The 16,507-nt window shown below is 29.5% G+C and overlaps 1 protein-coding gene across 1 annotated transcript in view; it reads left to right on the plus strand.

Moving 5' to 3' along the window:
* Positions 1 to 16,507, plus strand: part of LOC107453923 (lisH domain-containing protein ARMC9) — a gene marked incomplete in the record, with an annotated part of 36,463 nt that overhangs the window by 17,054 nt on the left and 2,902 nt on the right. Inside the window, 13 exon segments of the mRNA XM_071178744.1 lie at positions 2,225 to 2,323; positions 2,444 to 2,534; positions 3,528 to 3,654; positions 5,192 to 5,331; positions 5,441 to 5,517; positions 7,168 to 7,242; positions 7,356 to 7,446; positions 9,639 to 9,685; positions 9,776 to 9,886; positions 10,014 to 10,078; positions 11,172 to 11,272; positions 14,246 to 14,360; positions 16,297 to 16,481. Of these exon segments, the coding sequence (XP_071034845.1) occupies positions 2,225 to 2,323; positions 2,444 to 2,534; positions 3,528 to 3,654; positions 5,192 to 5,331; positions 5,441 to 5,517; positions 7,168 to 7,242; positions 7,356 to 7,446; positions 9,639 to 9,685; positions 9,776 to 9,886; positions 10,014 to 10,078; positions 11,172 to 11,272; positions 14,246 to 14,360; positions 16,297 to 16,465 (1,308 nt within the window).

Here is a 16,507-nt window from a genome sequence, read left to right on the forward strand (position 1 = left end):
CTCAAAACTCTTTTTTTTTACTGAGGAAAAAAAAGTACATTTTGCAATGTCTCAGTTATAAGCGTAGTTCAACTTAAAGTGACATCAGTGTGACTTCCATTGTTGCAGATTAGATGACAAGTAACTTATATTAGGGATATAAGATGTTAGTTTAAGCAGAACTGTTAATTTTTCTTTGCTAGTTATTTATTGTTAGCTTGTTAATTTTTTTTTAATTTTAATTTAATCGTTAATATGCTTCATAGTGAACTTTGTGATCGATGCCCAAAATATTGAATAACGTGCCATAAATGGCACGCGTGCCATTGGTTCGCCATCCCTGGTCTAGGTGATGAGTGCGTTGAACATTGTGGACTGTCTTAAGATTTTTAATGTTAAGTGTTATTTAAATAGAACTAATTGTAATAAATATGTATACATTTTAAAGTATTGAAATGCGAAATATTTTTTTTTAATATTTAAGTTACAATTATTTTTCACTGTGGAGTTAGTTCAATGCATTTAATAAAATGGGATGCGTCGATTTAAACCAGAATTTTATAAGGTAAGTAAATGTTAATATTTAAGTAATTAGTTCAGTCTAATGCTCTAATTTCCAAAGAGAAATATTTTAGAATTATGTTTAGAAATCTGCCCTTTAAACTCACATAAGTAAATTTTTTACGTAATATTACTTAAAGTAGTAAGTTTTAAAAGCTAATTTTAATATACTACTTATGCAAAATATAATTGTAGAATTTTGCTGCAATTTAACTTATGGGTAACCTTTTTTATTAATAAACATCAAAGACACCAGTTACACGGTAAAAAATTCCGGTACTCAGGCATTTGTACCGTACAAATTTAAGGAACAAAAATCTGATGTACTGTAACTTTTAGAGTAACATTTACTGAATCACTGTAATAAAATAAATATTAATAAGGCAATTACGGAATTAAATCTTACAATAAAGTGGATTTTATGGATGATGCACTCTGAGTGCCAATACATCTTATCGTAATTTCATCCGGGATTTTTTGCAGTGTTTTAGATAAGTTATTTTAACGAAAAAAATTATTTTGTTCTCAATTATAGGTTTTATTTGTTTCTATAATAACGATATAATAATATACAAAAGAATAATAAAGAAAAAAATTATTAATGATAACTACGGATGAGAGGAAAAAAACCCGACTCAAGTCAGGTGCGTAACTTTAATATCTAAAGGGAGTTTTGACAAGCAGCTTCATAATTGTCCAGATAAGGGTTGCGGAAAAATTATTGCGGAATAAATCTGACTTGACGATTTCTTACTAATTTCGCTTTTTTACACCATCTCAAAATCGTGTCAAAATTGTTTCTAGCTATAGTTGTTTTCTTTATTATTATTATTACAATCATTCTATTTTATTTTATAACAGTTTTTGTACAGCTAACCCAATTTTTTGGGTTTACGACCACTAATGCTCAACCCCGTAACCTTGTAATTTTAAACCCAATCCAGAAAACAAGGGAATTCCTAGATCAAGTAATGGGAGAAATTTACCTTAGTGGAGGACTTTTTGATGGAACTAACCAGCATTTGCGTTACATGGAAATGAAAACTACGAAAACATTCAACTGTTAGCCTCACGGCAAAGGGGCTCTAACCCATGATCCGTCTATCAGGATATTTTACGTCAGCATTTTGATTGGTGCAAGCCGGACGCGGAATTCGTATCGACCAGCCATTGTTAGGATTCGAACTCGGTTCACCTCATAGAAAGGGATCTATTATTGTAATCATTCTATAACAATCGTTGAACAGCCAACCCAATTTCGGGTTTACGACTACAAATGTTCAACTCCGTAACCTTGTAATTTTGAACCCAATCCAGAAGACAAGAGAACTCCTGTATTGGAAGAAATATATGTAATAGATTAAGAATTTTAAACACAAGAAAGAAGTTGAGATTTTTAAACTCAGAAAAAAAAAGAGTATACAAATCAATTATTTTGAAATTCCGCTGAATAAACATTCCTATTGTAGATGTACTTTAGGTTAATTCATAAAAGAAACTTTTGTTTCGCTTCCTTTTAGTAAATTTTGGCTTTCAGCTAATCACTAACTGTTACCCGTATATTATAACTAATTTTGATATAAAAATTCTACTTTTATTTGTCTCACGTTACCCATTCCTATATATGCTTATAACTCTTGAATAAAATTATGTATTTTATCTATATCTGTGTTATTACTTTTAGCGTTTAACGAAAGCAGGAAATTGGCATAAGCGGGAAGAAACTGTGGTTGAATTTGTAGACAATGATTTACTTGATCTGAATTTTATATCAGAGGAGCCAGTGAGTAAACTTTTAATTTTCTTAAAAATGGTTGCTATAACGCAAAATCAAGTTATGTATATTAAAATAATTCTTAATAAAAAACTTTAATAAATAACTGTTGTGTTTTTAATTTTTTAGACTAAGATATTTTTAGCTATTCGATCAAAAAGTGCTCCTCTGTTGGAAAGCTTTGCCCGTTTCATCAACGCTTTCTCTTCGTTTGTCTTAGGTAATGTATTTTGTTCTCTGTGAAAAATACCATGTTTTAAAAACTGATATATTTTTTTTAATAGTTTAAAAATGTGTACGTTTTTCTTTTTATAACCTTGTTAAGAAAAAGGTTAATTCATATTTAATGTTCAAAAATGCTTATCAATATATATTATCAGGTATTTAAAAAAAAAATAACCGACGATTTAAATCAATTAAAGAAAACGGAGGAAGATAGAGTACGGTTTACTACATTATGTACTAGGTTACTACGCTACGTACTAGGTTACAAAAGAATTTATTCTCATTGAGATTCAAAATAAGCAATAACATTCGTCAATAGATTGTGCTTCTAGCTGAAAAGTGTAAAGCAATGTTTACAAACTAACTCCTATTTTCAGCAAGAATGTGGTGTAGTCTAGGGACATGAAGTCCGAGCAAATGTTTCAGTTGGAATGGTCTGAAATGCAATTGAAAATATTGCGTTATAGTTTTTTCTGTCAGTTGAGTTATCTCTTTTCAGAACATAATACACCAGTTAGTACATTCTATTGTCTACATACTATTGTACATTCTATTTCTCTGGTTTTCCAATCATCCATCTCACAATTGTTCCCAATCGATCATCGAAGTCAAGCATCTCTGGTTGCGGTCAGTGAGCGGGTGGGTGACCAATTTTATCTGCTAGCGAAGGGACCAGGGTCTTGCGGTATTGGTCCCTTTTCTGCCGTCAAAGCAGGGGAGCCTTCCCCTCTGTAGAGGATCAAAGTTGTGATGGCTTGTCTTTGGATCATCCTCAGGGATGTTTCTCGGACCATCGCAATAGTCCATTGTGCAGCTCTAGCACGACGTTAATAAAGTACTTTATTACTACTTCAAATGAGTGATTATTTTTGTGTTATTTTACAGTGTAATCCATAAAATGACTATGTATGTCCTATATTAAATTTTCTCAGTAATTACGTAAAATTAAAGCAAGTAATTATGATGTTTCACTGTCTGATACATTTAGGAAGGCAATATCTTTCATCCAATTGCAAGCTGCTGGAATTACTTGTAGAACATTTACTTACCAATGAAGCTAAAGAAGATATTGTGTTAGACATGATTCTCGGAACTTTGAAGAAGTTAAGCATTAGGTAAAATAATACTTTTAGTTAGTGTAAGGTTGATTAAAAACCGCACGATTTAAGAGTTAAAAGCTGCTACAATTTTAATAATTTATATTTTTGTCAAATATAAGTTGGAGAGTTTTCATCCTACCGCTCTAAAAGGGTTAAAATATATATTTAATAAAGTTTACTGATTATATTATTATGTTGTTAGTTTCACTGTACAATATATGCATTTAAAGAAGATGAAATGAGTATATTTTTGTTGTTTTGTGGCTCTTTTATCAAATAAAATTTACATTTTATCTTCTGTTGAGTTTTTTAGTGTCTTGTTTTTAATGTGTATTTTAAAGTAAATGTGTATCCCGGCATTTTTTTTTCTTTTATTCTTAGTTTGTTATTTGTCAATAGAGGACCACAAGGTTCAATAGCAAAGAGCCGCGAAGCGGTTAGTCAGTGAAAGCGAACAAACTGGCGACCGAAGATAGCTGGTTATAAATAAAAAAAAGGATATTTTTGGATGTATAGCAAATTATTCTTCTATAGTAATAAATAATAACTTACGCAAAAAACAAAAACTTGCTTTAATGATTGCAAGGATTAATTTTTCTATAAATTAACGGTGACGATAGCTTTAAATAGTCACAGGATAGTCCACCTTATAATCACCAATTCTATGGGGGAAGTACGAACTTTTGTCACAAATATTTCAGAGAACTGTAAATTGATTTTGAAATATAATGCTTAGCAAAATTTTGTAATCTGTGAATTTATTTTTATTAAAGGATATTTTTAATTATGTTGCAGATTTTGATCCGAATTTTTTTTAAATAGCATTATCGAATTAATGAAACCACATATTACAAGTATTTAATCTTCTACAGTGTGAAATAAAATATATCTAACATTAAAAGCTGATCAGAATTTTCTGAGATGATAGAAATTCGTATTTTTTAAGCCATACTCACTCTTGCTCATTACAATTAAAAAAAAAATCGATCACATGACATACAATTTCCGCGTAATTTATTTATTTTTTTAAACGTAAATTGGCTCCAATATAATACTCTAAAACCAATATTCGACCACCTAAAAAAAAGAGGGTATAAGATGCAGTTGTATATCTAAAAATATATAAAGATTAAAACATTTACTATATTTTGCAACTTGCAAGCAAGTACGGTAACATGCACAAGTTTTCTCAAATAAAATAATTTATTGTGTTACAAAAGACATGGTAGCAGTTCTTATTTGTATAAAAAAGATAATTCCTCAAATGATATCACTCATGAATATGTAACACATAAAAATATGTTATAGGCTAAATAAATTGATATTAATGGTGATAAAAGTCAATTTTGATAATTATATCCTTAATAATATATAGATATATACACTAAGAATAATAATAAAATAGAAAAACCTTTTAATGGGGAAACGTAAAGGTCTACATCAGGACACACCCTTTACGAAAAATGCGATATTTCTAAATAAAAAATAATTATCCTATAAAAATTTACATAATATATATATTTAATATATATTTTTTATTGAATATAAACAGAAGAACTTCTCAAGCATATATGGTTGAAGGTGGGGTGATTGAATGGCTTGCTGGTACATTTCACTCAAAAGCAGTCATATCAGATTATGCGATGTATTCATCTATCGCCTTACTTTTCAACCTCAGTTTATGTCCCATGGGTAAGTAAAAATGATTTTTCCTTGCATTAGTATAGAATATAATCGCATGGAAGAAAATATTTTTTTTAGACATATGCTTCTGGAATTCACATCAATTTAATATTTTTAGGTAAAAAACGATGTGAACCATTGAAAGTTGAACTTATCTCTGGTTTGGGTGGATTACTACAACTTCAAGACCAAAAAGTAATTATTATAATTTTTATTTCTTTTCGTACATATGTTCAGTAAGCGTAGCTTAACTCCGTCCCGCACCTTTGGAGCATCCAGGGAATACTGAAGTCTCACAGTGTGCGTCAGTGTCTACTCAATACAATACATAGGTTAGGTTATGCAGTACATATGTTAGGTAATTTGGAATATATAGTTCTAAACATTTACCCGTTCTTCTTACGCAGTGAAAAAAAAGCTAATGATCAAAAAACGATATCAATCAGTACTACGAAATCATACATAAAACTGAAAGACATATACCGACTCAATTAACCCTTTAACGCAGAACATATTTTTTACACTTTCATTATTATTTTGTATTAATTTAGGTCAAAATAAATGAAAAATACTGTATTTAGCATTTTAATAATTTATGGCTACAGTTTAAAACACTGGTGATTTTTTCTGTGTTAAAGGTAAAATCTTACAAACACAGCTCACTTCCAAATAATAATTTTTCAAATTTGCACTTATTTAGATTTAAGAGAAACAGTTATTCATTATTGAAATTTCTTTAATTTACAAAATTAATAAATTTTTTAATATGAATGAAAAAATGAAAGGAATGAAAACTACAGTTTTTTGGATTTTACATTTTAATAGAAATATAATTCCGATAATCTGGCAGACTTTTTTTCAGTAACTATTAGGCATTTTTTTATTAATAAAAAGCACCACTAGATTTTTGCTTGTAATTAGAGCGTCAGAAAAAAAATATATATAAAAGTATCACTGGTGACCCATCTGGGTTAAAGAATTAATTAAGTGATAACAGTTTCATTTTTTTATTTATTATTATACACTACCCTTCTTGATGGATTTATGTTATCAGATTAAGCGAAACACGCTTTTAGAAGTTCTCATAGAAAAAGAAAGAATAATTTGTATTCAGTATCATTTGGTTAAATGCTATTGCTCGTCGTCAACTCTTAATGGTCAGAAATTACCATAATCAACAATTTTCACTGGTATTTATACCTTTTCGTGGGCCATAAAAATCTATTTCCACAGTACCTAATATTATATTTAGTACCTACTAAAAAACACAAGCTAACTTGTACTTACGCCGATAACTAGTACTTACGCCGATAGTAAAAACTCACCAGCACGGCAGCGGGAGCTGCTGATTATTACAGCATCTGTAGATTATTTTTCACCAAAGTTTTCATTTTTTAAAAAAAGAAGTAGGGAAAATTGTTGATACTATTTTTTAAAACATTTCTAAACAGATTTCTAATAAAAATTAAAAAGCTGAATTGATAGAACACCGTAAAGAACAACAAGTAAAAAATAAATAAATTATGTTGCTTGATTACTGACTTAACTTTATAGGATTTATTCTACTTATTAATATCATAGTATAAAATTCCGTTATAATTATATTTAAAAGTACCTTATATGCTCCTTCTAAAGATCTGACCTTGGTGTTAGATGGATCTTCAAAGTGATTTAAAAGACTTTCCATGAAGGTTTTCTTTAAAACTAAATTATATTTTGCTTTTATGCATAAAACTTTATAAATTATACATTTCTCAACTAAGATACTTTTTTTAATATATTTATGTATCTAAATAAAATTTGTACTAAATGCATATTATGTATAATAGAAATACTTTTTATTAGATATCCCCTTATGTAAACGGTGTTTTGTACAGAATTCTTTCGATAGCAAGTGTTCGAGAATATGCGAAGGAACAAGTACGTATTTTGCCGTTAGTTATTACACCATTTTCGTTCCTTCTTGTAATATCTATAATTTTATAATATTATACGAATGTTACAGTTTATTCTTGTTCTAAACACATTTTCAGGCATTGCCAAATGCACTTCGCAAAATGATGGCCAAAGCTGAAGGGGAACCAAAGAAACAACTTGAGACCATTTTAGAACTCTTCGTGACGGGTAACTCTTCAAGTTTTATTGGAATTCAGACTGTTTCTGAAAAAAGTGTATCATTTTGATTAACTCGCTTTATTATTTTTTTGATAGTTATTTGAGTAACCAATAATATGATTTTATTGCTAATATTATAAAAGTATAAGAGAGCTAAGAGCAAACGACTGTCTTGGGTTTTGATCGGGCTAATAAGGAAATATGAGGACCACAAAGTGAAGAACGGTTATGTGCATAAAGGCTGTGTGTGTTTGTGAATCGGAGAAAAAAACGATTTTGTGAGCGGAAAGGCGGGTATTTTCCACAATACGGCCCATTTTCACTGTGTAGTAACTCTCGGGAAAAACTGATTTTTCACATTATTGATTTGTCAAAACTGTAATCCTCAAAATACAACAGATGGCGAACCTATCGTTATTTTTTTGTGTAAAATGGACAAAGCCATTCTTTCTTCCATAGTCTTCATCTTTTAAAATTTCCCAGCAATTCTTAAATTTTTCGGAAAAAAGTGCCCAATCCAAAATTAATTAATTTATGAAACTAAAATTGCGCCCCGAGTTCCAAAAATCTAATATAGTAAAAGGTTTATAATTTTTTTTTTTTTATTTAATGCAACATCCTAGAATTTTCTCAAGGTTAATAAGAGAAAAAACAATTGTGAATAAAACACTAACTTGAATGTTGTAGTTTCTAATGACGCTTGGACAAACTAAGCTCGCCACTCGTTAGCCTTGCAAATTAAGTCAGGACGAGGGCGCCTTTCGTTTGACCAGAGAGCACCACTCATATGAGAATCCACTTACACAGTCAAGACATTGAAAAGAAAGAAAATATTCTCTAGACCAGTGGTAATGCTCAGTGCTTGACCAGAGCACTTTCGATTCAACAGATTTTACAAGCATGTATATCGCATATACTCTATTGGTCTTAGAAGCGTCGAGAACCGAACCCTCGCCCCTCCGCTCCGATACTGAAATCATTGGGCTACCAGTTACCACGGCCCTACAAGTTTGAATTTGAGCGATTTCGTAAACTTTTTATTTTCAAAACAAAATTTTGAAACAAAAAATACGCTTGAAAAGAGAGAGAGAATTATCCAATTCTAATCAGATATCAGTATTAACCCAAGAGAAGTTATTATTTAAAAAAAAAAAAAAAATACTAATTAACACAAAAACATTTTAAAATAAAATGCTAAAATATCATAAGACAATTCTTAAAAATTTAAAATAGTCACAAAAACGGACAGTTAATCTCACTATTTTTGTCTGCAGGAAATTTTTTTCATCTTCATTATTAAAAACATAATTTTTCATTTAAGCAATATGCAAAATAGAAGTAATTTAAATCAGATTTTTTTCATCATTTAAAACAGTTTTCGGATATAAATTTAATTACAAAGGTTTTGTTTCCCAGAAGTAACATATTTTTTAACATAACTTGTTATTGATTGATTAAAGATTTTCAATTCCAAAAATACGTTCTATCATAACTAGACTAGACTTAAACCTCTTTTGTCCAAGCCGAAAAGGCATAAAAATCGCTTACTCTTCAGACAAATGGGATACCTGCAAGTGACGTAGTGTGGGTATCTCGATCCTGATTGGTTATTGAAAAGTGGCCTTTGTTTACGTTAGCAACTATTCTTTTCGAGTAAGCCAAGCCCGTCAAGTTCTTTTAAGTGACACATTCTAAATTCTTTCACAAAGATTTCACTTCTTTCCCTATATATTTACACAGAGAGTTAACACAAAGACAGGCACGAAGCCATGTAGAACATAAACAAGCTAATTATGCATCAAAGTTTCCAAGTACACAAAACAAAAATGTATCACGGTTACAATAAAATATATAAACAAATAATAAATCTAAGTTAAGTAGTCGAGAAAGAATTATTTTTCAACTAATTCGATGTGCTATACGGTTCTGTATTTAATTAAATTATCGTTAATTAACATTCTAACTTATATAGAGAAACTTAGCTCAACTTTAATACGCCATTTTGCTGATAATGATTAGCTGGTACTAACGTCATAGATTACATGTGAGGATATGAGCTATCTTCTTCTTTTTGAAGTACAAGTACCCAATTGAGCGATTCCGAATATATATTGCATTAAATATGATCCGATATGTAAACATTTCTTGCTTATTTATTACGAAATAATTTAACATCAAAAACATTATTTGTTCTCACTCAGATGTCCAAATTGAAGATGGAAGTTCAGACGAGGAAGACGATGATCAGGTAATTTGTTGAGGATTCTATTTTTCTGTATGTTTTATGTTCTTCTTTGAAGTAAGAATAATTAAAAAATTAATCATTATGTTATTTTAGGAAAACGATAATTTGGAACCTGAATTAGAATCCAACGATATAATTACATCCGACACAAGTGAAGTGAATGGAGAACACCTTTTGGAATTATACTGTACTCTCAAACAAAATGTAGGATTTAAAATGTGTCTGAATTTCTTTTAACTCATTCTTTTTTTAAATTATAGAATGAAACTTATTCAAATTCTTACTTATATAAAACTTACCTCAATTAATAAAATGAATGGATATATTTAAGGTACAACCTGAAAGGAATACTAGTCCTGAACTACAAAAAGAAGAACTGAACCTCTCGCCTCGATTGTAAGTCTCATCTCTAAGGTGAAAAATAAGAATTATAATTTCTTGCTATTTCCTAATGATAAAACTGAAAAAAGTATTAACATGTTAACTACCCAAAATACATGTTTTTAAAAAAATCAACTTCTCTTTGAAGACTTGTGATCACGATTGTAATAATACATTATCCAATAAGTAGAAGAAACATTTGGAAAGAATTTCAAAAATCTATGGTTGTAAATATTAAGCCCTGTTATTAAAATTATAAAAATGAAAAAAAAAATGTATAATAAATTCAGACTAGGGAGCTGTTTATTTTTCCAAAACTTGAGGGTGGGGTTGTAAACCTTTCTGCATTATAAATGAATTTCCTCGAAAAACGAAACTTCAGGATTAAATAACTCCATAACTAATTGAAATTTAAAAAAAGTAGCAAAGTGATGCTTATTAGACATAAGGGTACGAGGTTGCAAAAAACATAATTCTGCTGTTATTAGTTTCTAACAACGAAAACGAAATAATGATATTTATGAAAGATAATTAAAAATTTAAACGTAATTTCGAAAAATGGGAATGTATGCAATGCAAAAATAAATAAAATAAAAAAGGTTTGACATAAAATATCTTAAAAACTAATGACATTTTCCGTTCAGAATGTTTCCTAAAAATGTGCAAAAATTAATACTTTTAATCCAATTTTTTTTTTTTTTTTTTTTTTTGTCAACAGAAAGGAGCACGCGGCGGCAACAATAATTATTTTGTTTTTAATATAAAGCGATTTTTTTTAAGAAATAAAAAGTATTGAATAAAATAAAAAGAATAAAGTAATAATATTGAATAAAGTAAAATAATTAATCAGTGTGTGAAACGATTTATAAGAGTTTAAAACAATGTGTTATGGTACAGCAATTTATGTGTAAAATAATAAGTAGTGTTTGTAGTTACGGTTCTACGATTCATTCCCCCCTGAAAATACGATCTAGGGATATTTTTGGAAATCCGGTCTAATTACTTACATAAGCGGCAAATGCCTAAAGGAATCAATAAACGCAAATGAATTTTTTATGTCCAGAAATGTAAGTATATAGTCTTAGTAAACATTTTTTTTCCCTTGTAGAAATCATATTTCAGAAACGAGAAGTGCTATCAGTGAATTATCAGTTAACCAAAATTCACAATTGAATTCGTCATTGACTTCAGAATTACCTCTAACACCAAGTAAGATAATTTGACATTTATTTATACAAAAGAGCGCCGATTATCCGAACCCTTATTATCCGAACTGTGTCCGAATCCTTTTTTTTTTTTTCAAGTTTAGAATAATTTTTAACTTATCGACATTTTTTCTAAATTTAGAAGAATAAATAATATCCACTACATTTAATGACCATATTTAATTTACAACCATTTTTAGCAGTTTTCTTATAGTAGCCATTAGGACTGGGCGATATTAGAAATTATATATCGTGATGCATCGTCAGTTTTGCATCGCGATATAGCGATGTATCGCGATATAGTATTTTTGAATTTCATTTACTTGTAAGGCACAGAAAGTCAGATTTCTATCAAAACTCCATACTCAGATTGATTTAAATCAATTTATAAATTTGAAGATATATATGTTTTGCTAAGGAAAGATATAATTGACTACAATGTACAAATCTTACTTAAAATATTTATTGAAATGTTTGTTTAGAAATTCATAATACGCTTAAAACAAAGTGTTGAAAACTATTTTTTAAAGCGTTTTTTACAAATAATCAAGCATCATCGAGTCAAGCATCACTGGCTACGGTCAGTGTGCGGGTGGGTGACCACTTGGATCAGTCTGCGTAGGGACCGAGGGTGTGCGGTATTGGTCCTCGTTAAACTGTGCTACCNCTATTCTCTGGTGGTTGCAGCAGACAAACCTCAATTTTCTCATTGAATATTTTGTGTGCTACTATGTAAGTTTTAATACCTAAACATTTAGATATCTGTTGTACATTTATTGTTAAATACATAGGTGCACATTAAGTTATTGTAGCCCGAATTTTTATTATTTATTTAATATTTTTAAAAATATTATTAATAACAATTAAATATTTTTAAAAATCTACATATTATTTTAATTTCTAATTCAATACTTTTGTTTTGTACAACTTGGTAAAACTCTGACAGTAATATTTAATGTTCCTTCAAACATAAAAGCGTCCAACAAAAAATTTTGATAAAGTTGCAACCCGCCATTTGATTGGTGGGCCCCGGCCTCATGCAAGTTGGAAACCCCTGGTCTAGAACGTCAAAGTGATGTTGATCCAGTTCAGTTGATTTATTTAAAAAGAATAAGGGCTGCTCAAAAAAGAGCATCTTCTTTTAAACAAAAGTCTTTGCTGGATTTCTTTTGTAATGGAAAATAAACAAAAAAGGTTTAAATCAGTAATTGACAAAAAAAATTATAAAAAGCTGAAATATGACTAAAAAAATTCAAAATGAAAAAAAGTAAAAAAAAAGAAAATAAATAAATGAAAACGATTTAAAAATTGCAGAAAAAAAAACTTTTAAACACGCCAGAGCTATTTTTAATAGTACTGCCAGTTCTAAGCCTGGAAAAAGTGAGAAAATTGAAGTTAGTGCATAAATAATAATCATTTAAACTAGATTTTAAACAACTTTCCAATTATCCGAGCCACATTCGGTCCCGAGCAGTTTGGGTAATCGGCCCTCTGCTGTATATTGTTATTGTTTCATTTAAAAAGTTAAGCTCAATTTAGTATAATAATTTTTTTCTCTTTTTCCCGCCATATTATGTGGTCAGTGTTATCGACCAATAACTAATTTTAATGTAAAATAACTTAGTCTACGAACAACCCTCCGGAAAGCATACTGTTAGAGTGAACGGAATAAATTTTGTACATAGGTATTATGAGCTATGCGCTGAAGAATGAATGCGTAGCTCTCACGTACCACAGTTGAAGTTACAAAATTTCGAAATGGAAACACTCATTTAAAAAAAAAAAAAATCTAAAATTCAATTGTATGTTTAATTTTTTTAAACTAAAATTGAAGCCTTTTAAAGAAATCGTGTACTGATAAAATAAAAGAAAGCAAAATTATTATAAAACATTTAAATTAATATTACAATAACTGAAAGAAAGTAATAAATTTTGTATTGATGAATCTAAGAGCAACATCAACCTGCATTAATATACTTTTAGAAACTAATAAAAATTTTAGATGGATGCCTTCTCAAAAAGCATTGCGTTGCAGGAAATTCCAGACTTGTCTGCTATTTCCTTCTTCTAACAAAACAATTTTTTCTGACAAATTAAAAATCACTTTTCGTTTATTTTTCTCATAAATTTTGTATCTAAGATTTGTATGAATAGGCCAATGTTACACCAATATTTGCAAACTTCCTATTTTACTTACCTTAAAAGAGCGCCTACCTTAACGTAAAATTTTTTTCTTAGAACATAGTGACAGGAGAAATTATTAAAGGGGATATTATTATCATTTTTCTCACTCCCCAAAAGCGTTTTCTTGAAGAAACGTTAAAGAAAACTCAATATTCAACCGTCATCTGTATTTGTAGAATGTTAATTATCACAAGGCAGGATGTCTTTGGCACTTATAAAACAATGAATGCAACACGGTTTGTATGGTTATTTGATTTGTAGAGTTAAACGTTGAAATATATATATATAAGATATTTCCACATTTTATTTTAGGAAAATAAGAGCGTTTTAATTGTTATTTTCAACAAGCTGGCGAGGAAAGAAAAAAAAAAGCTTTTAGAAAAGGAAAAATTAGATCGTAAAAAGCTTTTTATTTTAATCTAGCCTTACTACACTTTGGCATCCTATGAGGCCGCTTATCAGGCTTATACCTCGGACTGGCTCTGGACATGGAAAACATGTGAGGACGACGTGACAATTTTTAAAACATAAAAAGCTTTTTTTTAATGAAAATATAATGCTTTGATATATTATTTGGAATTTATTAGTAGAGATTGACATTTTTTAAGGTTGTGAAAAAAAAATAATGTAAGCACTTTTTAAGTTTGTATAAATCCTATTAAATAGAGCAGTAATCTCAAGATAAATTATTCATTAGAAATATTAACAGTCACCATGTGTTAAAATAAGTCAATAGTAATCTTTTACACAGAATGTAATAAATTTGAAAGTAATGTCTTTCCTCCTTAATTAGAATTAGATGTTGAAGCAACTCAGCTAGTACGCAAAATAGTTGGATCTCCATCAACGACGCTAGTCGAAGCTGCAGTTATTCCAGATCCCGCATCAGTGACAATTAAAGGCCTCAAGTATGTTACTATAACAAAAATTATTTAGTAACAATGGATATTTTAACTGTGTCTATGCAACTAAAAGAAAATGGCATTTGTTTATGTATGTAGTTAAGTACATTCTCATAGCAGTTACGAGTACCTATGCTTTGTAATTGAAATATGTTAAAAAGATAAAACAGGTGCTATATTGAGTGAAATAATCTTTGCAGACTAATTTTAAAATACATATCATGCTAATTTGTAGTGAAAAAATTTACGCTTTTGAAATCAGGTACCTTTTAGAGGACCTTTCACAGCACTGAGTAATCTATTATGAATTTGGTTCAATCATTTTTTTAATTACACCACTTTCACATTTAATTATGAAACAAAAGTTGCGCAAATGATTTCAATTTAATGCCATATGATCCAGTGAGATAAAGGCAATAACAGAAATCGTAAGTTCTTAATACTTTCCAATGTTAATTTGTTTATTCTTTTCCTGGTGCATTTTTTTGTGGAATTGTCTAACCCTTGATGCAGAATTTAATCTCTTCCATATGATCGAATGCCATGATATTGTGGTTCTAAAAAGAAATAAGGTGTGATGAATAATGAATGATAATAGAGAAATAAGGTGAAATGTTGTCAGTAATACATATTTTTCATGTGATTTCTATAGAGAATTTGAATCGACTATCAAAAAGGGTTCTTTCTTCGAAATTACATAATGCGATTTCATAAATTAACATAGAACAACTGGTTGATAGTTGTTGGTAACAAACTATTGGTAATGACTGATACGCTGGCCAATATTTAAAATGATGCCAGCTTAGAAAGCTTTAAGCAACAACATATATATTGATGTAATTTATATAGAAGAATTACTGTAAGGATCCTTTTCAACAAAAGAGGCTTTCTACTTCTTCAGAGTGTTAACCTATGGAGAATTATATTGATACAATTTCTTGAATAATTTAGATCAATTAAAATTTTTTCAAAGTAATATGTTTGGTTGAACTGAGTCACTATATTTTAAGAATGCAAATTTTTTTAAGACTTAAACTTTATATAAGTTAGTGATACTCACAACCATAATTTATTGCTACCAGGTTCAAAAGAACACATTTCTTTAAATAAAATATTAATAAGTTACTAACTAAATGTAGAAATTGCATTAGTACAATTCTCTATAGGCAAGAATACCTTTTGCTGTCTGACGAGGATTCTTAATGTAATCACACAATATAAAAGATTATAACTGAGAACAGAAATATGCAGATATTGTAGGAATCGAATATCACTTAAATGTACAAATGGTGTCAGTAAAAATTAAAGTTTTAATTATTTTTTTAAAGTTATTTTTCTTTTAATTGATTGTTTAAACAAAAATTTCTGTATAGATGATAGAAATCAGAGTACTTTAGAAGACGCGAATTCTGTTTTACCTCCATTGGTATTTTGAAATTTTAAATTTGGAGAAGATGTAAGTAAGGAAGTAAGATGATGAAAAAAGTTCCCAAATGATGAAAAAAAAGCTTCCAAAATCAAACTAATTATGAAAGAATCACTCGAGATTACGCAGAGAAGAAACCCAGCCATACTTTGTCTGCCTTTCAATAATTTGAATTTTTTTTCTTCATCATTTGTAACTTTGTGGTTTAAATGAGGTCACTCATTTTATACTCTAATTTTAAAAATAACAACGATGGTGAAACAGAATTTAAGATGTAAAGATTCTGTCTCTTAGGCAGTCCACACATTGAAGAGGCAAGCTTTATGAGATATACGAGGGGCAGATTGCCATACTTTATCATGCACTCACTTCTGCGGATCCTAACACACACGTATTCGCCACCTGTATGCCTCTTTTGTACCACTTGCCTTTTCACTGTGTGACCTGCCTTAACATGCAATGATATTTGTATAATGTAATAGATGTACTAACTTATTCATAAAATTATAATTTTAGTGCTAATGAGTATACAGTAGCCTTCAGTTCCCGGCCTAAAATTCCTCGGACACCAGAACCAGGAGAGCTACCATCTCCGAAAGTCGGCTCAAGCAGTCCAATAAGGTGTGTTTTCCAGCGAGACTTTAATTCAAGTGCAAGCAACATCGGCATATATTGCAATAATTGAAAAACTCCCATTTAGTGTAAACATGAGCATTATTTTCTCTCA

This window comes from Parasteatoda tepidariorum, chromosome 3 (assembly GCF_043381705.1).
Source record: "Parasteatoda tepidariorum isolate YZ-2023 chromosome 3, CAS_Ptep_4.0, whole genome shotgun sequence".
Taxonomy (NCBI): domain Eukaryota; kingdom Metazoa; phylum Arthropoda; class Arachnida; order Araneae; family Theridiidae; genus Parasteatoda; species Parasteatoda tepidariorum.